Source organism: Tachysurus vachellii, chromosome 10, assembly GCF_030014155.1.
Source record: "Tachysurus vachellii isolate PV-2020 chromosome 10, HZAU_Pvac_v1, whole genome shotgun sequence".
NCBI lineage: Eukaryota > Metazoa > Chordata > Actinopteri > Siluriformes > Bagridae > Tachysurus > Tachysurus vachellii.
The window spans coordinates 18,143,218-18,168,959 of record NC_083469.1 but is presented as its reverse complement, the minus strand read 5'-3'; the positions used below and the strand labels follow the sequence as shown (position 1 = coordinate 18,168,959).

The following is a 25,742-nucleotide window of genomic DNA, read 5'->3' as shown; positions in this document are numbered from 1 at the left end:
TCCTGTTTTGGACTACTGATCGGGAGGTCATGGGTTCAAACCCCGGGTCCACCAAAGTGCCACTGCTGGGACCCTGAGCAAGGCCCTTAACCCTCAATTGCTCAGTTGTGGAAATAGAAATAAAAATGTAAATCACTCTGAATAAGAGTGTCTGCTAATTGCCATAAATGTAGAATAATTATAATTATTATTATTATATTATTATAATTAGCCAGTGTGCTCTAGCTAGTCAATCCCATTTATTCATTTAAAATATCCCACATTCCCAACACAATAGGAGTGAATACTCCTCTTGAAAATTAAGATTTTCAATTAGGACCACTGCATTCGTCTTTTTCTTCTTCTTTCCTTCTTCTTCTTCCTCTTCTAATCCTAAAGAAGAATGACCTTCCTTTGTTTTCCATCTGATCTCTGGGAATGTGTAAAAGACAAGCTCAAGGTCTCAAACTTAGTGGATCACATACAAAATTCCATTAATGCTAGGGAGGGTCTGCACACACCAAGCAGCTGTGCAGGGTGTGTCTGTGTGTGTATTTGTGTATGGTTATATGTTCATGAGGATCTGACACGGAATCAACATATCTGCAGACATACTACGCATTTCAAATGACTTTTAATTCAAGTAGTGTGGTCACATTTCAAGACCATGGGCTGAAATATACTTGTATATATTGTATATATTGTTATATAGGTTGTTACACCTAATAATTACAATGTTTGACTTTAGCATTTGAAGAAACTATGATGGATGGATGAACAGATAGGTAGCTGGGCATACACAGACTCTATTGATGGATGGATGTGCTTTATTGATCTCCAAAGGGATAATAGTATATAATAAAATAGTATTTTGTTTTAAAACATTATTAGGACTTTTAAAGAATACTGAAGATAGAAACTTTGTGACTGTTTTTTTTTTTTTTGCCTTTTAATCTGCGTTTCAATGTTCGACTAGGAAAAACCCAGAAATAGTTCCAAGCAACTACAAATTCCTAAAGCGTGTGTCTACTTTCATATGAGCTATTAACCACCACTGTGGCCTGTGACATGACAAACAAAGTTAATGCTGAAATAGAAATGTGTCTATGGTAAATCTTTTGATCTACGGTAAAGCGTTAAATGTTAAGCTATTCTGTTAGGAACTATTTCCCAATTACTGTAACTTCACAGTCAAGAATGCTGAAATTATAATTATATAATTATAGAAAAAAGTGATTAATGAATAGCCTACTACAATAAATCACCACTATTTTGCTTTTGTGTGTTTGGTTTGTGTATTGGCTTTTCTAGGTCTTTCACGCTTCATTTATTAAGAAAACTTTCACCTTCCTGCGTCCCACAAGCACTATCTCCAATCCTGGATGAAGCCGCACTGTTGTTCTGTGTGCTACAAAAAAGAGGATAGGTGAAAACCAGATGCAGTTTCCTGCTCATTAAATATCTGTTTGACCTTGAATCTCCCTCATTTACCATGCAACAGCTTCCAAAGGTGCAAGTAAACTTAGAGCCAAGGGGTTTCTGCAGACATTTGCACACACAGACTGCCCCACTGATAACAAGTTCATTCTTAAAACATGCTTTATGGAAATAGCCATCTGCACTGATGCCTCTGGCTTGTCTGAGTATAGCTAGGTTGACACGAGCATCTAAAAACTGCACTCTTTTAAGTAAAGGAGGTGTGGTGTTGATGGTAATGGTTGGCAGGGAAGGTTCTTATGAGTGGCTTGTTTTTGAAGCATCTCTTTAAAACCTGTTCTAACCTGTACAGCTGCTCCCTTGTAACATCCAAGCACCCTTCATTACTAATAAAAGTTAATAAGTGCTGCACTCAATCTTAGGAAATAAAAAGTGCACCATACAAAAATCTGTAGCTGAATTGTGACATATGTACTGATGCACTATGCACATAAAGACAATGCAGATTATACTCTGGGTTTCGAAAGCTCTGTGCATGAAATTCTGTGTACTGACCGGCAAAGTCATGTTCAATGTTTGAGATCTACAGCAAATAAAATAATATGAATATGAAATAAAATAAGATAAAATTGTATTTGTTATTCTTACAGTCTTCTTATGCAATTGTGCTATTCAGATTTAAGGGCTTAAGGTGTACAGTAAGCCAAATACTACTGAGATATTACATTACATATGAAATGTTAACACATGGTTAATACATGAGATAACACTGGTTCTCAAAGCATAGAGACAGGGTATGTAAAGCATAGTTTATTGTCATTTATTGTCATTATTGTCATTATCCTGTTTTAATGGTCTCTAAATAGTTTAATCCAAACTTCAATAAGTTAAAAAAACATGATAACTTAGTTATTTGTCAGTGGAAATTTCAGGAACAGAAGTTTGTATGGTTCTATTAAATAGAAAAATATTATTGTACACATGTGTACAGAGTTCATGTAATAAATCTGTATAGTGTGTGAGCCTATGGATTAAAGTTAATCTTAATTTTATGGTTAAAGGGAATTCTGGCTAAAAAGGCACTGAGAGGTAACTGAGTTCCAGGAATCCAGGTCAGGGCAGATTACTTCTATCTGACATCATGAGGGACCGTGCATGGTGAAAAGGTCACATGATATTGGGGCAGAGAGAGGAAGAAAAAAGAGAGAGAGAGAGAGAGAGAGAGAGAGAATACAGCCTAAATACAAAGACCACCTGAGCTCATCACTGAAGACTGAACAAAAAGGTTGCACCTCTCTATAAATTTCATCAAGAGAAGAACAGAAATAAATATGCACTGCATATCGCATGCCATAAATCTGTGAGAATATCCTTTGCTATTCGATGGCTTTCTTGCAAGCTGCAAGAACTGCAGCGACAGCATGCACTGTGATTGAAGTTGTGGGAAACTCTTACACAAAGGACAACAATCTCTTTCCCCTTTAAACAGCTGGAGACTCTTCTGTCCTGGCAAAACATTAACTCCTGTCACTTATTCCCCCATCTCTCCCTTAGTAGCCCGTTAGCTGAGAAAACAAAGGAAGCAGAGTAGAGCGAAACAGGGAGCACTTTGAAACCAAACACTGCAGTCCAAATACAGTCGAGCGCTGCTCTCTTTTGTCCTACTCCCTCAACTTTCTCCTGCAAGTTCAGCAGTCCATCTTCTACTCTCTTTCTCTCTCTCTTTCCCTTCTAAAAGAACGAGTCTTACCTCTCAGACAGAACATTGTCTCCTCTCCAGATCTGTGTGGGCGTATGAGTGTTTTACCAGTGTGTCAGAGTTTTTCTGAGAGTGCTGCCCTCACACAGCCTGGTGTCCCAGCTGAAGAAACTCCCTCTTTCGTCCCAGTACATACTCACACGAGTTAACAGATACAGGCACTAACCCCCTCCCTGGTCTTCTTTTGCTCACACACACACACACACACACACACACACACACACACTGCTTCTCACTCCTGTGGCTGTCAGCCAACTCTGCTAAGCACTATGGAACTGTTATTCAAGCTTGTCATACATACTACTGTACTCACACAGCACAGACTCCTATAGCTATACAAAAGAAGAGAGAAAGACAGAGGTGGAGAAAGAAAGAAAATGAGAGAGAAAGACAGGTTTACTACAGAAATGCGGTCAGTGTTCCTTTTTGCTTAACTTTATCCACAGCTGTTGGCGACTGATTGTTTTCTGCTTGGCAGTAAGAAGTCATCTGACAAAAATAGGCAAACCTTACTTAGACTCAATTGTTATCAAAAAGCTGACCAGTAGGGAACAAACCCAGGCTGTCACCACTTGCCAGTCAAATAAATCTACAAATAATAAAGTGCAAAATGCAGAGGGTGATATTTTAGTGCTGATAATTCAAATAAGGATTGTGAAATCTCACAACTTTGCTCTAAAAATGCTTTCTCACAAAAAAAAAACTGCTCACAAAACCTTAACTTTGAATTCATTCTAACACATCGTGTGTAATAGTACATTGTAAAACACGATAGCACTGTAAATCATGGTCATGTGAACTTATTTCTTCTTTTTAACTCTAATTGTCATGACACGATTTGGATATTCAACTCAAGTTTATTTATCATTTTTAATTAATTAATTAATTGATTAAACTTAAAGTAATCCATTTCCCTGAATGATTGTGATTTATATGTCAGTGTAGGTCATTTAACATTAATCCTCTAATATTATGACTGATATATGACTGTCTAAAGTAATTCTAGTTTTTAGGAAATTATTAATAAAGCTGCCATAATACTTAACAAGGACATCAACGAAGCTACCTAAAAAGGACAAGACAAAAATATATAAAAACACAATAAAAAACCTAAAAACTCAATATATACTTTGTAAAATACATATATGTATATAGTATAGTATAGTATAGTACAGCATACTTTTCTGTATAGTTAATTTCTCTGTATAATATCAATTCTATTTTTAATTTAATTTTCTTAGTATACTTTGATTCCAATTTTATTCTTTTTTATTGATTATATTTTTATAACACAAATAGTCGTTAAACATTTCACATTGTACTGTGTATGGCTGTGTACATATATGACAAAATAAAATTTTAATTTGAATCTACAGTACATTCCCATATGTACATACATACAGATTTGATAAACGTTATAGACAATTTAATTACATTCAATTCACATTTATTTGTATATATTTTAACAACTGACAATCTCTCAAAACAGCTTTAAAGAACATTCATTCATTCATTCATTTTCTACCGCTTATCCGAACTACCTCGGGTCACAGGGAGCCTGTGCCTATCTCAGGCGTCATCGGGCATCAAGGCAGGATACACCCTGGACGGAGTGCCAACCCTTCGCAGGGCACACACACACTCTCATTCACTCACTACGGACAATTTTCCAGATATTCTAATCAACCTACCATGCATGTCTTTGGACCGAGGGAGGAAACCGGAGTACCCGGAGGAAACCCCCAAGTCACGGGGAGAACATGCAAACTCAACACACACAAGGCGGAGGCGGGAATCGAACCCCCAACCCTGGAGGTGTGAGGCGAACGTGCTAACCACTAAGCCACCGTCTTTGAAGAACATAAGAAACATAATACAAAAAGTTTAATATTATATAAAGATTAATATAATACAAAAGTCCCAGATTATGATTAGACTTATATTTATTTGTGTTTGTACTTATACCTAATGAACAAGCCTGAGATGACTGAGGTGACTGTGGTGAGGATAGAACTCCCTTAGACATTACAGAAAGAAACCTTGAGAGGAAACAGACACAAAAGGTAACCTCATCCTCATTTGGGTGACACTGAAGGGTGTGATTATAAATATACAGTCCAACAATTGTGTATTGATTAAGAGGGGGTAGTTGGCATCTCCTCTTAGAATGTCTGAATATTTTGTGTTTGTCTAGTTTATCTACACTCTGACTACAACAGAATTCCAGTTGATGCATTTCTATGTAGGAGGCTGGTTAGTTTTTGTCATTCAATATGCTGATGAGTATAAAATGTTTGTACCCACATGGAAAAAAGAAACCAATGCCCACAGTTTACCATTTATATATTTCATTCCATAAAGTTAAATGCTGGATGCATTGTGTGTATTAGGTCATGATCATTCTAGTCTCCAGAACAGATCTGAGGAAGAGAGTGTATGACATCTGTTATAGCAGTTACAGTAAGCTGTAACAGATGTGTCAAGAAAAAAATGTGTGCGTGTATGCTATGGGGGTGGTAAGTATTCTGACAGAGGATCCAAAAGACTTTTATAGAGGTTATGAAATAGGTTAGATGCAGCCATAAGGCTCAAATGTAATAACTTGTGTACAAGTTAAAGACATTTTAGTTAACAAGTGATATATTACCCCACATGGCATATTTTTGCCATGCATAGTATGTATTATGTATTATGTTTTAGTTATGTTTCTATTTTTCTGTTTGTGAATACTGTGAATACAAAGTGTCCTAAATTAATAAACTTAGACAGAACAGTGTAGTTTATCTGACATTTAGGAGAATCATAGACAGGAATCTTTTTTTTGCTTGTGTAAGAAAATTCTATACTATGACTGTCACAAAAGTCAGACATCGCAGTAAAACGTGGTTATTGAGACGTACCTCTTACCTCTGTCATGCATGTGTGTGTACAACCAGCCATCAAAATCCTCTTGAGTTCCCAGATGGTCAATAGGACACATTAAAATTTGTCCAGAGCACTGGGACAGTGAATACATGTTGAGGGCTTGGTGGAGGAAAAGAGTTTTTATGTCAGCCCTGCAGAAAGTGAACTTGAGTTTCTTCTTATTGGCCAAACACTGATCTTTCCCCTTAACATTTGAACAATTCAAAGAGCTAAAAAAAAAAAACAATCAGAATTCAGTCTGTTAAGTGTTCTGCTAACACTCCATAAGGCTTACGTATGTATACAAGAGTCAAGACACGGCAAATAATGAGCAGATGATAGACTTCGGAGACCTTATGTCAGATCATGTCCTTATGTTCACATGTACAGTATGATGCTTAAAGATCCATACTCATATCCACAGGCAACGGTAGCAACTCCATGGTGGTAGAACACTTTTGCTGGGTTTTGTCCTCGCTAAAGTCACTACAGATTTGTAAATTGAAAGCAGACTTCTTCATGTTCCTTGTCCATCTGGCTGGAGTGTGTATAAATTTGCCTCCCACAGAAAGACAATGCTGTGTTTTTTTCTTTTGTGTGTGTGTGTGTGTGTGTGTGTGTGTGTGTGTGTTTGGTCTTTAGATCCCACCTTCCTGACGCCAACAGTTTCTTCATGTGCTCTCTCTCCCAACAGGTGTCCATATGACAATGGAGAGAGAGAAACTTTGAACGTTGAGGTACTTTCTCAAACAAGCGAGCCAATCAATGTTCATATCTTATTCATCTAAACAGGAAGCATGTAGTCCAAAAAAATAAAAACAAAATAAAAAACAGTGGGAAAGGGTCAAGGCGACACAGTGTGTAGCACAACTAACAGACAGCGTTCTCTGCCTTAATCTCTGCCTTAGTCTCTCTCTCGCTCTCTCTCTCTCTCTCTCTCTCTCTCTCTCACGCTCTCCTCGATCTGCAAAAGTTTATACTTCACCACAGCCCCTGTACATGATATAAATAGAATAAGTGCTTTAAAGTGAATTAAAGATGACTGGGACAAAGGCACACAGGCTTATTTCATCTATTGTTTAGCTTTCTGCTAGTTTAAAGTGCACTTCCTATTCCTGCAAGCCTATTATTAAATTCATAATATTTCATTTATTAAAAACAACAGAAGGCATATAGCTCAGCTCTCAACTTTAAGAAATTTGGCATATAATAGAGTAACATACTGGACAAGGATATTAGCCAGGAGGACTGAAAGCTCTCTATAAATAGGTCAAGAATGAATTGATTAGTTATTGAATAATGCATGTAAAACCTTACTAAACTTACAAATCTGTTCTCTGTCCTTTTGTGGGATTTATACATTGATTGTGTACTTTGACTATGTACGCTTACTTCATCTAATTTAAATTTCCTCCAAAGGCAGTTTGAGGAAAGAAACAAATAAATCCACCTGGTTCTCATTCATTATACAGTACCTAAGACAGTATTTCCCATGTGTCTTCTCAATCTCTGCTGTAAGTGGGATACAGATATATCATTAAAATGGACTGGAAACTATTACTGTACCTCAATTGAAGACCAAATCTAGTGTTTCACTCCGTGTAATCAACTGAATATATTAATAGAAATGTTACCAAAAATGCTTAGAATGTTTATACCTTTAAAGTAAATAATGATTTTTAAAAGGTGCTCGTTCATAAGCATCTAAACAGTGTCCTGACTAATTTTTCATCAGACTACTGTATTTGTTTTTTACTGATTGAAAAATGTCCCGTAAGTCGATTTGTCGGTGCACTAGTAAAAATGGGTTAAATGTTCCCAAAGATCTAAGTAACCCTTTGGTTAATTTGCACACACTGAAGGTGAAGTTTAATTTGCACACATTCATTCATTCATTCATTTTCTACCACTTATCCGAACTACCTCGGGTCACGGGGAGCCTGTGCCTATCTCAGGCGTCATCGGGCATCAAGGCAGGATACACCCTGGACGGAGTGCCAACCCATCGCAGGGCACACACACACTCATTCACTCACGCAATCACGCACTAGGGACAATTTTTCCAGAGATGCCAATCAACCTACCATGCATGTCTTTGGACCGGGGGAGGAAACCGGAGTACCCGGAGGAAACCCCCGAGGCATGGGGAGAACATGCAAACTCCACACACAAGGTGGAGGCGGGAATCGAACCCCGACCCTGTAGGTGTGAGGCGAACGAATTTGCACACACTGAAGGTTTTTTTCACATATACTGTAAGAAGGCTTTATTTTTTCCCATATACATTACAGCACACTGAAATTCTTTCTTCACATATTTAAACTTTGGAAGTCAGAGCACAGGGTTATCTATGATACAGCAGCTCTGGAGCAGTGGGGGTTAAGGTCCTTGCTCAAGGGCCCAACAGTGGCAGCTTGAACCCCAATCTTCCAAGCAACAGCCCAGGGCGTTAACCACTTGATCCACACTGCCCACAAGTCTATATTAATAAAGCTGAAATGCATCTTAGAACAGGTTTAGGATCACTTCTTTTGTAGTAACCATGAATAATATTTGTTCAGCGTTTTAGAGTGTGCTGACTTTCTAGAAGTTATATTTGTATCCACCAGATGGCAGTGCAGAACCAAACAGTTCAGTTAGAAGGAAAACCCCTGAATTTCCTGCAGTGAAGCTTGTGCTTTACAGAGTAAATTAAGCAGCAATGATTCCAGATGACATGTTTGGGTTTTCATATCTCTCATGGGACTCCCAAAGGGAAAAGAGTCTGTTACAATTACATACAATTTCTAATGTTTCTAACCACAGCAAAAGATTAAGCCAAGGGGAAACACCATACTATAATCCACACTGCATTCCAATTTCAGATTTTATTATTTTCAAATGTGTAGAAAAGTCTAAGCCTACTGTATTATGATCTAAATATGTCAAATCTTGCTAGTAATTTTGGATGACTTGGGCAGTCCGCTTGTTGTCAGGAAACTGCACAGAGAGTTAAGCTTGAAAAAAAAAAAAAAACAATGCACTATTGGAAATACGATATTCAGAAAAAGCATGAACTGTTTTTTTGGCCATGTGCTAAATCTGACCCACCCAAATAAGAAGACAAAAATCCTTATTCCCTCTCACTTACTCACATTCCAAACAATTAATATAGGCATTTCTGTATCATCTCATGAGTTTTCAAACACACGCTCGCCATTACAAACACTCCTTGATCTCTCTATTATCAGATGTTTTTATTCGAATTTGACAGGAACACAAGAAAGATGATCTCTCTCTGCTGATGAAATCAACAGAGCCACTTTTCTTCCCCACGCGGTGTAGTCATGTGGGTTTAAATCGCTAATAAAGTTGGAAATCTGAGTTCTGAAGCTGCTGAAGCATGAATTGAAGCATGACCGCAGTTGACCCTTCACCCTCCATACTGCCCTCTTCACCTGTGCTGTCAACTCCACGCATGTCTACTACAGAAGCTGTAATCATGCTGTCATCAGGCTGACTTTTTAGTGGTTTTGCTAAGGCCAAGAATTGGTCTCGAATAACAACATCCTGTTTCAACTTGTGTAAATTTAGCATGCCTAATGCTGTGCCATATATTTTCCTTTTTTAGCCAAGCCCTGACCAAAGATCTAAGATTTTAAAAGGCTCTTTTCCTCTTTTCACTTTCTCACACCTCATTCCAGCAGATGCATATTATACGTTGTGGCAGAAATGAGAATTTATCCATATCGTAGGAAAAAAAAAAGGTTTTAAAGGAAGGATTTCACAGCATGCCTTCCTGATGTGATTTCTATCCAGATAAAGTCTTCACAATAAGACAGAGCACATCTGCTCTGCACCAGGGAACTTAGAATATCACAAAACACAATCAGATTAAACTGTAACCTTTTATAAAGGCTTTAAATTGTGACAATATGGTCATGAGCCAATGAGGATCTATGAGCTGTCCTCTAATGGAAGATAATTCGGTACAGCTTTCTTAATCAGCCTCGTCCTAATTTTTTTTCTGTCATTATGCACTGATGACTTTATTTTGCCTTGTGGAGAGGTAACAAAGAGGGAACATTAATATTCAGACACTATCATGTTGCTAAATTCTGAATCTACTAGTAAAATAATGCAACTGGTTTGGAGATCATTATTTCATTGCATCATATTGATTAACTGACAAACAATATTCATTTTTATTTTTGTGGACCTTTACATCATGGTGTTTTATTGAAACAGAATCACAAACACACTAGATATTATCAGAAAGCTCTGAAATAAGCTGATGATGGAAATATATTTTTTATGTCTGTTATACATTTTTGTATTTTTATATTATATAACTGTCTCACTTCATCATTTCTTATATCAGTAATATTTAGTAATATATTGAGGTATGTTTAAAGTATTAGCAGTAAGAATTTGCTGAAATTAATCTAATGGAGTTATTTGTGCTTATTTGTATTAAAGCCATTCATATGATGTAGATAAGCTGCTCTTTTTTGCATGGTATTGCATCAGCCTTCGATTAAAGGTTTTACTGCGAGATTAAAGGTTTACTGCACATGTATGCATGAAACAAATGAACGATAGACAGAGAGATAGATAGATAGATAGATAGATAGATAGATAGATAGATAGATAGATAGATAGATAGATAATATAAATAAATTTGATGATTGCTGCCAAGCCAACAAGATAAGAGACTTAAATATAGACATACGCCGTGTCCAATCAGCAGCAAGCATGCCATGTTAAAGGTGTTGGAGAAATGCTTCAGAAAACTGCGTTGGGCCGCGAAACAAAACAAAAACAAAACTAACTTGTAGCCAATGAGCAGAAAGGGGTGGGTCTTGTCAATATGGGTGGAGAGAGTGTTCAGTGCGCATGTGTGACATTAGCAGAAAGCGGTTTTAACATTGACATGGAGGATAAAAACAAAGAAAGAAAGGTTTACGATAAGGCAAGACGTAAGACCCGTGTTAATTAGGGCTGGGCGGTATGACGGTATATTCCGTTTCTGTGGAATAAAATGTCTACCGTTACAGGTTTTTCTATTCCGTGCATACCGTGAAATTTAAATTAGTGGGCATGGTTAACGTGTAGCACGCCTGAATTTGAGAACGATTGAGAAGCAGCACATAAGCGTAGACAAGAAGAAAAACATGGAGAAAGACATGCATGCTGATAAAGAAATCGCCATGCTAGCACGAGTAACTTGTTTTATCATCTAAAAATGATGCATGTCAAAGAATACAACGAAAGCCAACAGATGCGCTCCGCATCAGGTGTTCCGTCAACATAATTTGATCCAAAAGTTGAGAGTCTCATTCACTACTAATGCTAAATAAAAGAAAAATGAAGAAAAAAAGACGAGAAAGCCTATTCTTTATTTTTAAAGTGTTAAAGTGGTATTTAATATATTAAGCACATTCCTTTTGTTGATTTACCTGAAAAATTATTATTCCGTGATATATACCGCTACCGTGAAATAAAATAACTTATTCCGTGAAACAGATTTTTGGTCATTCCGCCCACCCCTAGTGTTAATATAGGATCAGCTTTCCAGCGCTGGAGAGAACTGAACGTCTTCCGCGTGAAACGGAGCTAAACCTTTCACGGAACAACACACAGTGCTACGAAAACACATTTGTATTAACATAGTATTACTCATTGAGTTCATTTATTGATAAAAACTTCCCTAGGCCAGCTGCCCCAGCAGGTTGCACCATAATACTTGTCTGGGTTATACTTGGGTTATACTTGTCTGGTGTATGTGTGGGGGCGGAGCTATCAATACAGGGGTGGGACCCATTTGGGTTAGGGGCATGTTTGTTTTGGTGGTTTCAAATGTCAACATTGGCTTTTAAACAACGGAGACCCCACCTTTAAGTAAGCGCCTACTCTTTCTGTTTTAAGTTCGTATTGATATATTAAGTAAATCTAATGTGTTAGTTTTTCACTTATTTTCTGATTTGCTGGTGTATTCCTGAATTTGCTGTTTTATTTTTGTCCTTGTCATTCTTAATTTATAGTCAGAAAGAGTCCAAAGGATAGGTTAGTAAGTGAGATAATACCCAGTGTGCACTTTTCCCCAGTTCTTTGACATCTTGTGTGTTTCTTTCCCACTCACACAACAGATGTATAATACTGACAGGACACGTTCCAACAGTTCCTTTATTTTAAGTATAAATAAACAGAACTTTTTTTTAGTGGGTGCTAAATGTAATGCTACAAAAGGCTGTATTTTATGTGCGTATGCACATTCGCACATCAGGGTAGACGGATGTGTTAACTAAAAACAATAACTCAAGTACAGCCAGACTGTACAGAGGAACTGAGCTGTTCCTGGCTTTCCGGGGCTCCAGGTGTGAATGCACTGGTGCACACTCTGAGTCTGGAATGTATTTAGCTTTTTCCAGCTCCCTGAAACCATATTTCACTCTCAACCCAAATATCTATTCCATACTGACCCACTTCTTCCATCTACATCCCATGAGATCATTTAATTAGCGTGAAGTGAAGGGCAAGCTAAAGGGAAATCTAGACAAAGGGTTTATAATGCTAGGACAAAGGAGATGATAACTGATAAATGTGCCTGGAAAGAATCTTTTATAAAGACTATCTATTCAAGGAATTTTCAGTATACAAAAAAAAACATAAGATATTACGATAAAACGCGTATGTTTAAATGTTTAATAGCTTAAGTGTAGGTTTATTTGTATGTAATATGTATATACAGTATACTAGGGGTGAGTGATCACAAATAGTTATACTCTTAATGTTCTGCTTTAATGCATAGATAATGACGTCTCAAAGAATTTCTAGGTCTGCACATGCTTTAAAAAAATGCAACAATATTTTTTAAACAGACCTGGCCTATTTCTTAAAGAACCAACATTTCAGGCATTGTCAGAGATTTATAGATCGAAAAAATAAAGCATTATCCATTTAAATTCACTGTACAGACTTAATACTGTGTCTAGTTATCATTGCATGAAAGTTTTATACATCCATAGTGCAGACTAAAGAAACAGGAGAAAAAAAAACAGGAGAAAACTGTATCCAAAACTGTATAACAAAGCCTGATTAATCACAGCAGCAGAGAGAAAATCCAACCTAGGAATACTTTAAAAAGGTCTTGACTTGAATTAACTTCCCTGGATGAAAATTTAGTGTTGATAACAGACAAGCAGAACATTATTCCAGAGTTAGTTGGACCAGAGCCAAATACAACAGGTCTCCATCATACAGTAGGGTTGGGAAGGATACTGCAAGTCATCACACACTGTTGAGAGAGCTGAAGGGTTTAAACCCCTGTGAAAAAAAAAACATTTCGGCCTGCACACAATGGATTCACAGTCAAGTCAGTTCCATTTTAGCACAAGAAATGTGGCATTTCATGAGATGTTTGCACAAAACTAAACCCAGTCCTGTATTACAGCACATGATCATCCACACGAAATCATCTACAATCAAGAAGTAAAATGAAAATGACACGAACCATGGTGCTATATAAAACAACACAAAACTACAGTACGTACACTACACAGTAGTACATACAGTGCATGTGTGCAAACGTGTGTAAGCTGAGCAAGACACCAAACAGAGCAAGACTGCGCATCTGTCTTTTTACATTTTTATAAAGCAAAAATTGTAGAAAGTAATGTGCAAAAATTGCAGTGGGAGTACAAGAATGAGTACAGTTGAGAATGATTGTGTGTGCTTGTGTGTGTGTTGTTTCTGTATAGTCTCTGGGGATTACAGAGTATGATGTTAACTGTTACTGTAGATAGTCTGGTTGTGAGAAGATGAAGAATGCTGTATTATCATTATGTGCTGATCTGAATAAATAATTAGATGACTTGAATTCTGGAGAATAGTCCACGTACACGTGTGGGTTTCATCGTTAGAGTAGGACTACAGATGACCATTAGTGACAACAAAAAAAAAATTGTTGTTGCTTCACTGAAATAAAAAAAGGAATTTATGGTCATTCAGATTGAAGGAAAAATAGTATGTATACTTGACAAAAATATTACGTTTTTCAACTACACATGAAAAAACTTTTAAACAAATCCAAATGGTTAGTCGGAATGATGTAGAGTGAGCAAGAATGTTGTTGCTGTGGGCAATTACAGTGCGTTGCAAAAGTATTTACACCTCTTGGAGTCTGTAATGTTTTTTTTTGCAATACAACCTGAAATAAAGTTGTGTTTTTTGTTTTTTTTTTGTGGGGAGCGTTAGTTGCGGATTTACGAAACACACTTATGACTTTGAAGATGCAAAATATTGTTTGTGAAACAAGCAATAATTAAGAAAACAGAAACTTGGAGGATGCATACAGTAAGTATTCACACTAAATAAGATCCATGCACTTCCAACCAATTAACTACAAAAGTCCTATAATTAGTTGATTTAAGTCCACATATGTGCAAAAAGTGTCACATGATCTGTCACATGATTTAGTATAAATAAACCTGCTTTGAAAGGCAACATAAAGACTAAGGAGCTCTCGAACCAAGTCAGAGACAAAGTTGTGAAAAAGTAGGATCAAAAAATATCCCAAACTTTGATGATCCCACAGAGCATCATTAAGTCAATCATATCTAAAAACTACAAACTTGACAAGAGAAGGGATGCTATTCATTGACAGGGACCAATGGAAACCAAGAAAAACTGAGTTAAATGTTCTATCACCAAAGTAACCCAACTAACATAGGAGATGAAGCAATTTTGCCTTGATAAATGAGCAAAAATCCCAGTGCCTAGATGTGCTAAGATAATAGAGACATATCTAAAAGAGACATGCAGCTCTAACTGCAACAAAAGTGGCTTGACATATTATTAACATTTGGGGGTGAATACTTATACACCCTCCAGATTTCTGTTTTTGAATTAATTGTTGTTTGTTTCACAGTAAAAAATATTTAACACTTTTTAAGTCATGAGTGTCTTGTGTAAATCCAATGGTACAAACCTCCATCCATTTTAATTCCTGATTGTAAAATCAGGACAAACCCTTAGTGTGTTGAATACTTTTACAATGCACTGTAGAATTATATGTAGAACTACACAGTAGTAATACATTTATGCAATTAAAACATGCATGGTAGAATAGAGCAGTCATAATGTGTAGGTTACAAAACACCCGTGCTCAAAATTAAACACAAGGTTTGATCCTTGTGTTTAATTGTATTCATTAAATTGAAGAAAACTGAATGAGCTTTTTTTCAGTATAGCAATTATATTGTGCCAAAACCAGTGGGGAGCTAAAATGTAAATGAGGTGGTAACAATAAGGAAAGGAAGGCACATCACTGAGATCCATCTCAGTCCACCAATGGCTTTCTGAAATAAAAAGAATGCCCTAGGTGTAGGTGTACATAGTGTAATATTTAATGTCATGAAATCCCCTGCTATTATTATTATTATTATTATTATTATTATTATTGTTTGATGTCTTAATTGGGACTTTTGATGGTGGTGATTTGAAGTAAAACAATATTCACCTCACAAATAATTGGCCCTATATTTAAATGATGAACCCCGATTTAGAGCTTGTGTCCTCTATTATTAAACCTAGATGTCATTTAGAAGGAGGATGAATGGGACACTGTTAGCAAATCATCAGTAAATAAATTAGGCTTACCTAATAAAACCTAGAGTTACAGACTATCCCACATATAATGATTTAAAGGTCTTATAATGTTACTATTCAAATCCAAAACCAAACGCAGTTTTTATTAAAATTTGGCAATAAACCAAGTTTTTAAATGTTAAGAATAAATGTGCCGCATATACAAATGCACTCTAACTTCATTGTTCAATAACAACTTTGTCTTGGCATTGAGAATCACTGGTTAACTGCCAGTGTCATGTTATTAAGGGTTGAGGCTTTAACAATGTTGTATTCCTTGGATATGGTTTAACATTCCCTAATCACAATTCATTTGTGTTTATGGGTGTAGATGTAGGACCGCTGCAATTTCTTATTCAATTTTCACATATTGTATTTGCACACTTACAGTAATCATCCAAACCGCAGCTTATCAGAACACAATGACTTGTCTAGCTGCAAATCTAAGTGGTGGAGCACTGATTTTATTACCCAAATTCAAAAGAAATAATGGTAATAGCTGAGAGGTCACACTAACCACAAAGCAAAACCGTCAACAAATGAATGTATGACAATGGAGAATTTCAAGATCCTGAACAAAAAATAAAGATGTTTTATTTATTATAAATTATTTATTTTATTAGTCATATTGCATTTGTCCCAATATTAATCAGATTCTTAATTCTACCAGACATGTTTTTTGCCTTCACATACCAGCACCACATGCTTGGTTTGAAGTAAAACTAGCGCTTGACCAACCGCTAGCAATAAAAGCTACATGTGTCAGGTCTATAAATAAAACACTACATACAAACCAACAAACTCAATCAACACATACTTTCTGCCAATCAGACATCCTGTGTACTCTGTAAAGTGCAAGACTGCAAATGTCTAAACATGATGTCACCATAAAAATCTTTCCCAGATGATTTCCTGACTATATGCAGGCTTGTGTTTACCAGTGACTTTTCATTTAATATTTCTTCACAAGATTTCATTGACAAAACAATATACAACATTGACATTATAAGACACTGACCTTTTGTTAAGGGAAATATATATACTGTATACAGGGCTCTCCAAAAATCCCTCCATGCCACAAGATTTGAAGCACTCATCAGCAGTAAGAATATAAAGGCCAGATTGGAAATGCACAATGGAAAAAAACAGATAACAAAAGTTCTGGAAAATAAACTTCTACCAATGTGATGGAAAGGGCAAAGCGTGGAGAAACACAAGATCTTCTCAAAATCAAAAACACTGGAGCTTGTCCTTTTAGCACAGTGGAGGTTCTGCCATGGCTTGGGCTTACATGGCTGCTGGACATGGCTGCTACTTAAACAGACTCACTATTACTTATGTACCTCATGATGGTAGCAGAAGAATGAATTCAGAACAAATCTAGACAACTGCATGCTTCCAACAGTGTGGCCACATTGTAAAGAAGACCCACATATAAATATAATGGGTAGGTGTCCATATACCTTTAGTCATATAGTGTATTTCATGCACTAGACTATCTAAACTATAGCAAATTCCACATTATGATCTGTTCTTCCATAAGCTGTCTACACGGGCATTTTTCTACCAGAAAAAAAAAAACAAAAAACAGCAAAAGTCCAAAATTCAGCAGCTTTAAAACTGTATTTTTATGGTACTAGAATATTTTACAAAAAAAACAAAACAAAACAGTGTGTTGGCCATCAATATGAGTCAAGGACCTTTTGATTTACACTGTCAACAAATATCTTTGTCCTTGTCTATATGACACAAGAATGCTTGTCTTGGCATGAAAGTTCATTCAACAGAGACTGTTACATAACAAGTTACATAATAATAATAATACTAATAATAATACTAATAATAATAATAATAATAATAATAATAATAATAATGTAAAAATAAAATTGAAACGAATCTAGCAATTTGTTGAACAGTGTGTGGCATTTGTGTTAGTTTTGAAAATAGAGGAGTGCAGATATTATAGCCTGTTTCTCATGGTCCATTGTTTCTCTGCAGGAATGCAGAATGTTTGATGGCGATGTTGATTTCATACCAACGTTCACCATCAGGAGACCAGACTGCAAGTCTTACAGTGTGTGTGTGTGTGTGTGTGTGTGTGTGTGTGTGTGTGTGTGTGTGTGTTGATATTCTCATCACAGTGAACCTCTGAAGAACTCTAGGTAACAGCATTTCAAAGATTTGGATTTATGCATGAAAGCTTTTAAAATTTCCAGCTTTCCAACTGTTCCTTTGGGTGAAAGTGAGGTGGGCAATAGCTAAAGTATTACACATGGTGTGGGAAAGCAACAGTAAAGGAGGGAAGATCAATATGGAATAATTAAAAAATCACACATGAATCAATCTCTAAAAAGTGTACAGATGTGAAAACAAGAGAACAGGTGTGTGTGTGTGTGTGAGTGTGTAAGTAAATGTAATAAAAGTAGTGTCAGGGAAAGCCTTCAAAATGGCTGGAGGCACATCTGGTTTTGACACGTTCTCCCCCTGCAGAAGATCGCTGAGGAATGAGCTAGAAAAAGCACACTGCAGAGAAGAGGCAGGAGTGGAAAAGAAAAAAAAACAGCTGGAGTTCATGGAGTATGTTTGTGTTGACTTTCAGCCGCAGCAGTAAGTTTTGTACCATGTACTACATATTATGTGATTAGAGTTACTACAGAAAAAAGCCACGTAGGGCAACTTCTAGCAACGTGTCTGGTTTATTCTAATAAACCATGATATTACTAGCCGGTACAGTATAATAGCTACATAAACATATCTATTATTTTCTTGTTCATCAATTAATATAGAATTGCTGAAATGTATACAGTATATGAAAATGAAAGCCTACTAGAAATTAATCCTTGTATAAATGTTAATAATCCTTGAATTCTAGACCCTATAATGAATCCTTGTATAAAACACACACAAAAACAAAACTGATTTTTACTGCAAATGTTAATGTTTTTTTCTCTTTCTTTCAGACATACTGCCATATTTTCAATGTAAACCTTCCAGTCTTGGCCACACAGATTTCTAACACACCATACTGAACATATTAGCTAATTATTCCAGTTACGTCAAGTGTTGTAGCAGAAAAACTCACAGAACAAATCTATTCCAGGTCTTTGACTAAAACGACCCTTGATTATATATGTACTTAATACCATCCTATCCTATGCAAAGAACAGAGGTGCTCTCTTTCCTTGGGTCTGGTTTTATTAAGGCACAGGAGTGCACATGGGTTCACTTAATGTCGGTTTCCTGCCCCATGCTCACCTTACTCTGGACTAAGCGCCGCAGGCAAGAGCAGTGAAAACACCCATTGTTTTCTTTAAAAACACGACGAAACGCAATGGCGGCCGAGGAACATACAACAAACAAACCGCAAATGGAATAAAGAATAGTGACACATATGGTATAGATATCACAAAGATATAATATTACTGAAAATTAAGTGGAATTGGACATCAGGAATGGAAAGAGTTGTGTGCAGTACGCAGTGGTGATGCTACTACTATTCCAACTAAATATTGCCTAGAGGAAAAGAGTTTTCATGCTCTTTACTTTTACACAAACAGGATCTACGTCATGTGTTCAAAGCTGCTTCAAGGTTGGAGACAGATATGATACATAAATGCTACCCTATTTCCAGATTACTATTAATAAGATAACATTTTCACACCACAACATTCATTCATTCATTCATTTTCTACCACTTATCCGAACTACCTTGGGTCACAGGGAGCCTGTGCCTATCTCAGGTGTCATTGGGCATCAAGGCAGGATACACCCTGGACGGAGTGCCAACCCAACGCAGGGCACACACACACTCTCATTCACTCACACAATCACACACTACGGACAATTTTCCAGAGATGCCAATCAACCTACCATGCATGTCTTTGGACCGGGGGGAGGAAACCGGAGCACCCGGAGGAAACCCCCGAGGCACAGGGAGAACATGCAAACTCCACACACAAGGCGGAGGCGGGAATCGAACCTCCAACCCTGGAGGTGTGAGGCAAACGTGCTAACCACTAAGCCACCGTACCCCCCCAAAACATCATAATTATAAATTTCTTAGGTGAAAAGACGATCTAATAGTCCAAAACATTTGATGATTTTGGACACGTCAAGTAAAGATATTAGATATTAGATATTTAGATATTTTGCAGTAGCATGTCTCACAGGTTCCTACTAATTTGCCTTAACAAGAACACTTAAATGAATCAATGTCGTCTACCTCTTTTTTAAACTAGAGTGCAGACAATTGAGACAAGTAAAGTGTTCACATTTTGTATCTCTAGCCACACTCTCAATAGGACACAATCCAACTAAATAAACCAAATATTTTGCTAATGAACTGTAGCCCTTACTGGATCTTATATATAATTAATAATGTGTAAAAAAGTGCATGGATAAATGATTGCATTTAAACACCACTAAGAATGTTTATTGATTAAAAATTATAAAACAGAAATGTCATTTTTCAGAAAACACACAAATGCATCACAGTCATCCACATCATTACCACTGTCCCAGTAACCCGACCCAATAACCTCCATCCCGATTCAATCTTTTGTTCTCCTTTGAAGTAAGAAAGTAAGAAGACAAAAGTAAACAAAGAGATAATGTCCCAGGCAGCATGAGGAATAGAAAGAAATTATTTGAAATACTTTTTCTAAAAAAAAATCACAGCATAAAGGTGGTGGAAATCTTTAGCAATTTAATAAAAGCTATATTAAAGCCCACACTTCATTATGCACAAATCTGATTAGTATATAACATAAATGATGTATATTTCAGTTGTATATAGAATACACAATACAGAAGCTCAATGTAAATATATGTTTCCACTGTAATTCCAGTGTCCCATGGTCACTTTACACCTTACTTTTGCAGAGTGATACAGATTTGCATATATATGTAGCCATTTTTGTTTTAGATTTTTATTATGTGAATAATTATTCTGTATCGTACAGATACATTTTAACACACTTACATCTTAGATACTGTATAAATGATAAACAAACCTGATTTAACTGTGTTATTCATCTAGACATTCATCTAATGGCTTATCCATTTGTTCAGTAATTTGTCCAGGTATCAAATAGTTATATGAATAGCATTCAGGGTTGATGGATTCAAATGGATCGCTCAAGGCAAAAGATTTCAAATTTGCACTCTTGGCTTTTAAACCAGCCCAAAAGTATAACTTTGCCAGATCAAATAATAATTATAGAAATCACTAATCAGTGAAAGCAGCTTGAAATAAAAACTTTTTTTATTTGAAGTAGCTCACTGGATCCATACATCCATCTATTCATCCATCCATCTGTCCATCCGTCTATCCATCCATTCATCCAGAGAATGGAATGGATTCATTCCAAGCAGCTTGAAATAAAGACTTTTTTTTAATTTTAAGTAGCTCACTCCTATCCATCTAACCATCCATTCATTCATTCATCCATCCATCCGTCCATCCATCCATCCATCCATCTGTTCGTCCGTCCGTCCGTCCATCCATCCATTCATCCATTCTTCCATCCATTCATCCATTTATTCATCCATTCTTCCATCCATCCATCCATCCATTTATTCATCCATCCATATATCCGTCCATCCATCCATCCATCCATCTATTCATCCATCCATCCATTCGTCCATCCATCCATCTATTCATCCATCCATCCATCCATCCATTCTTTAACTACTTTCTACTACACTGTTCTTATTTCTTTTTCATTAAAGCATATACACAGCAATTTCTAAACAATGTTCCCTAAACTCACTGTGTACGAGTCCAAAACAAACGACTTACGGATTCGTATCTTCTTGTGGTGGAGTTTGATCACAGTGTTGTGTAAAGTATCCAGTCTCCTCTGCAGCGCTGCGCTCCTCTGGATAACCGAAGCCGCTTCGCTTTGGAGCTCCAAAAAGATGCTTCCTGCATGACGAGACAGATCAGAAAGCTGCTGCAGGATGTTCTTCATACTTGTACAGCTCACATCGTTCAAAGATGTCCATAACTGCGAGCGGAACACAGTACAGCGGTCTGGTGCAGGTTCGAGTGGTCCTGTGTTGAACCTGCACAAGTTCTGAGGCTCGACTGTGCGTTTATAGAAAGGCATCTCTATATCTCTGTCTCTATCTCTATCAAAGAAGCACCTGAAATAGAAAGTTTGGCCTCGTTAAAGTTCTGAAAATGTGCTCATCAGACCAGCTTGGAGTACACAGTGAGGTCCAGCCACGTTATTCATAGGATGAGAGTTCTCCATTCTGTGTAGAGTTTTGAGTTCAACTCTCTCCGAAATCTGGTTTAATAAGCCACATGGAAAAGCCGACATGGAGTTCAGAGACTCAGTGGATCTGGACCTGGCTGAAAATCCGACTAACAAAGTTACAAACAGTTAAGGGTAAAGTAAAGGCTTTAAAGGTCAGAGCTGACTCTATTTGCAATGAATACACACTTTACACTTCCCAGAAGATCATTTAAGAGTTTTTGGTATTACATTAGGCTACTAGTCTAACCCCTAAAAAGTGCCCCCAGGAATATAGATGCAAATTGAAATCAGAGCCTGCAAAAGCTTCAAGTGGAACAATTTTAGTGTTCACATAGATTCACTGAGACATATTGGGGGGGGATTTAATAATCAACAAAAATCATTTTGTTGATTATTAAAATGATATCCTATTCTAAAGAAGCATGGCTCACCCTTTGTCAAACCTGACTGCAAAGCATTTAATGACGTGGTAATTTGGGACAGCTTGTCTGAATTATAAACATGTGCATGTACTTTGAACTAGCGTTATGCTTCTTTTGTTACAGTACAGCATTGTATACAAATGTGTAATAAATATTTTTTTTTACATAGGCCTTTTGAATCATGAACATTTTTATAACCTTCTAATATTTTGTGGTGAACTTCCTTATTTAATGCTTAACAAAGCCTATTATATAATGTCACACTAATTAATTCATGTTACTTTTATAAAGCAGTTTCACTGCAGGATTCAGTAACATGCATTTTATTTTCTAAAAGTTTACAGAGGCACGTTGTATCATGTATCAAGTTACTGCTTTTACGAGGAAAAAAAATATAACAACGATATACTGTAGTTTGCACAAGATATGTTTGCTCACACATCCCAGGCTGGGGGTTTGATTCACACCTCTGTTCTGTGTGCTCAGAGTTCTTACAGCACTTTGGGGATTTCTTCTTGTTTCCTTCCCAAGTCCAAAAACATGTATTGTAGGCTGATTGGCATCTCTAAATTGTCTGTAGGATAATAATAGAATTATAATGTAATAATAATTTCTACTGCATAATGGCTCGATAAAGAATATCAGTTTTCCCAGAAAAAAACATTTGTTAGAATTTAAAACCACAGTTTGTTGCACATAAATGTCATATTCTAATGTTCAAGACACACATCAAAGACAATCCATAATTTGCAGAGAAAAGATGGAAAAGGTGTGTGAGTGCGCAATTGTGCCCTACAATGGGTTGGTCCAGGGTGTCCCACATTTTGTGGCCCGAGTCCCCTAGGATAGACTCCAGGTTCCCTTTCACCCTGTGTAGGATTACAGAAAATGAATGGATGGATGAATTAATTACCTGGTATTTATCAGCTAGTTATCAATTATATATAATTTATGAACTGAACACATCTCTGAGGACTTTCTTTCTTATTTACATTTACAGCATTTGACAGACCCCCTTATCCAGAGTGAGGTACAAAAGTATGTGTGCATGTGTGTGTGTGTGTGTGTGTGTGTGTGTGTGTGTTTAAATATACACTATATGTGGTCTAGTTCAAGTGTTTCAAGATGAGAAAGGTCTATCCGTCATTTAAAGATAGCCAGTGACTCAGCTGTTTGGACATCTAGGGGAAGTTTATTCCACCACCTCAGTGCCAGAACAGACAAGAGTCTTGATGTAAACCTACCTCTCACCAGGGAAGATGGTGGGACCAGTCGAGCAGTGCTGGCAGATCTGTGGGAGCGAGGTGCAGTGCGAGGAGTGATAAACCCCTCCTGTAGGGTTTTAAATGATAATTGTTTCTTGACAACTGTAAACATTTTTAACAGTTTATTGCAAGTTTTGTAAAGGAGAAGCATTTTTCAACATACAAACGATTGCACTCATGATACATTAGATGGTGCTAGAGACCTTCAAATTTATGGAAGACTTACCAAGCATTGTACGTCAAATAATCTGAACACATGAAAACGTCAGCTCGCACAAATAGCTAAAATTAATTTTGCATCTTATTTTCAGCTGACAAAGATGCAAGTGAAGTGCAACAATATCAGTTAAATAGCAAAACCAATAAAAAGAAATAATTTAGGTAAGCTTTTACCAATTTTTCCAAATGTCTAAAAAGTACTTTCTTTTTTTCTGAATTTTCACTTTTCAGAGAAAACATTGACACAAATGAACCAAGAAAGAAAATGTGGAACATCCTACCAAAAACATCCTTAAACTGTATGATGGTGTACTGATATAAATATTCATGCAGTTTATAAGCAAATCAATGTAGTTTTAAAGCCATTGAGTGGTCAAGACAAATATCAGTTCAATTGTTTTATTATTTAATGATTTTTGCAGTGAATTTCCATCATATTTACAGCATCATTTTATTTGATTACGATACTTTTTATACTTTTAAAGCAGTTATGCTTCCCTAAGACCTTTCCATAGTAGAGGGTGTGGTGAGACAGCAGGTAATGTTGCTTCCTCACTGGCAGTGAGTCACTGCTCCAGGGCCTCTGCTTCGATCCTGGGCTCAGGTTACTGTGTGCAGTTTTGTTCCTCCATTGTGTATATGTGTGTATTCCCACCTGTTGCTCAAGTTCCACTAAACCCTCACCAGGATAAAGACGTTACTGAGTATTAATTAATAAATGCAGTATATAGTATGTAAAAGTTTTGCAAACAGAATTTATGAACTCTTTCTCAGTTTTGTTTATCTTTAACAGCATTATTTGTTTGCTAGTACTAGCAAAGAACTAGTGTATTATTAGCACAGAAAAACACAAACAATGTGTGCAGGAGGCATTTTCTCAGAGTGATGGTGTTGCCCAACAGTGAAATGAATGTTTAATTGATTAAAGGTTAAATAGATGTTTATTTGTAGGGTTTACAGAAAACCCTAACAATATAAAGGGTTATACTAAACAGCTTCATGTTATAATACGTTCTGAAGAAGTTTGTATACATTTGAAATGATCTTTCATATTATTCGACAATCGCATTATTAATTTCTGGTTAATTGCAGTACACTGGACGGCCAGATGAGGGAGCTAAAGCTCCATATAAAACACATTTTCGGATCAGGACTTCTTTCAGATGCTTATGCTTTTCTTAGATAAAAGTATACACACTCCTGTCCCTCATTTTGGCAAAGTAAGGGGATCAAATGCCTTGCAATTGCAGTTAAAACCAACCACTGCATTACAGATAAACAGCCATTTGTTCAGCTCCATATCCTTAATCAAATTATTTCTAGGTAATTAATTTGAAATGGAGGATTTAATTACAGCAGTGATTTTGATGAAAAGATATGATTTTCAGGCATAGTTGTATAGTTTGCAGTACTCTGTACATTTACTGTTAAAGATTCTGTGCACAACCCTGAGTAGAGAAATTGGTTTAATTAAGTTTCAAGTACCTTTTTATGAAGCCATGAACTCTTAACTATCCTTTATAAGCTTTGAAGAACACTTTGTATAAAAAGGTGTATTATAGGCAATGTCCTTCAATATACTATAAAGATTATAAACGAGCTTGAAATGTTATAGATGGTTTATGTATAAGGATTAGAATTCGGATTACTATGACTACTAATCTAAATATTCTAAAATCATTGTTATACTGTAAATAATTGTAATTATAAGCGAATATATTTTTGACTGTTTTGAGCTAGTAAGTTCCTTTCCTATAAAGCTTTATATATTTATTATAGTTTAGAGTAAATTTCAATGTAATAAAATGCAATTTAGATTTAGAGTACGATTATCATGGGCTAAAATGATTATTTTAAGTTTCGTCAA

The 25,742-nt window shown here is 36.4% G+C and overlaps 1 protein-coding gene across 2 annotated transcripts in view; it reads right to left on the bottom strand.

Moving 5' to 3' along the window:
* nhsl1a (NHS-like 1a) overlaps positions 1–21,947 on the bottom strand; it is a 51,465-nt gene extending 29,518 nt beyond the window's left edge. The window contains exon 1 of one of the 2 annotated variants that reach the window (XM_060880064.1): positions 21,507–21,947. In XM_060880064.1, coding sequence (XP_060736047.1) covers positions 21,507–21,816 — 310 coding nt within the window. In that variant the 5' untranslated portion in view covers positions 21,817–21,947. Of the gene's footprint in view, positions 1–3,166; positions 3,319–21,506 lie in introns of those variants that run through there. The other variant, XM_060880066.1, reaches the window with a different exon arrangement.
* Between the last annotated feature and the right edge of the window lie 3,795 nt (positions 21,948–25,742).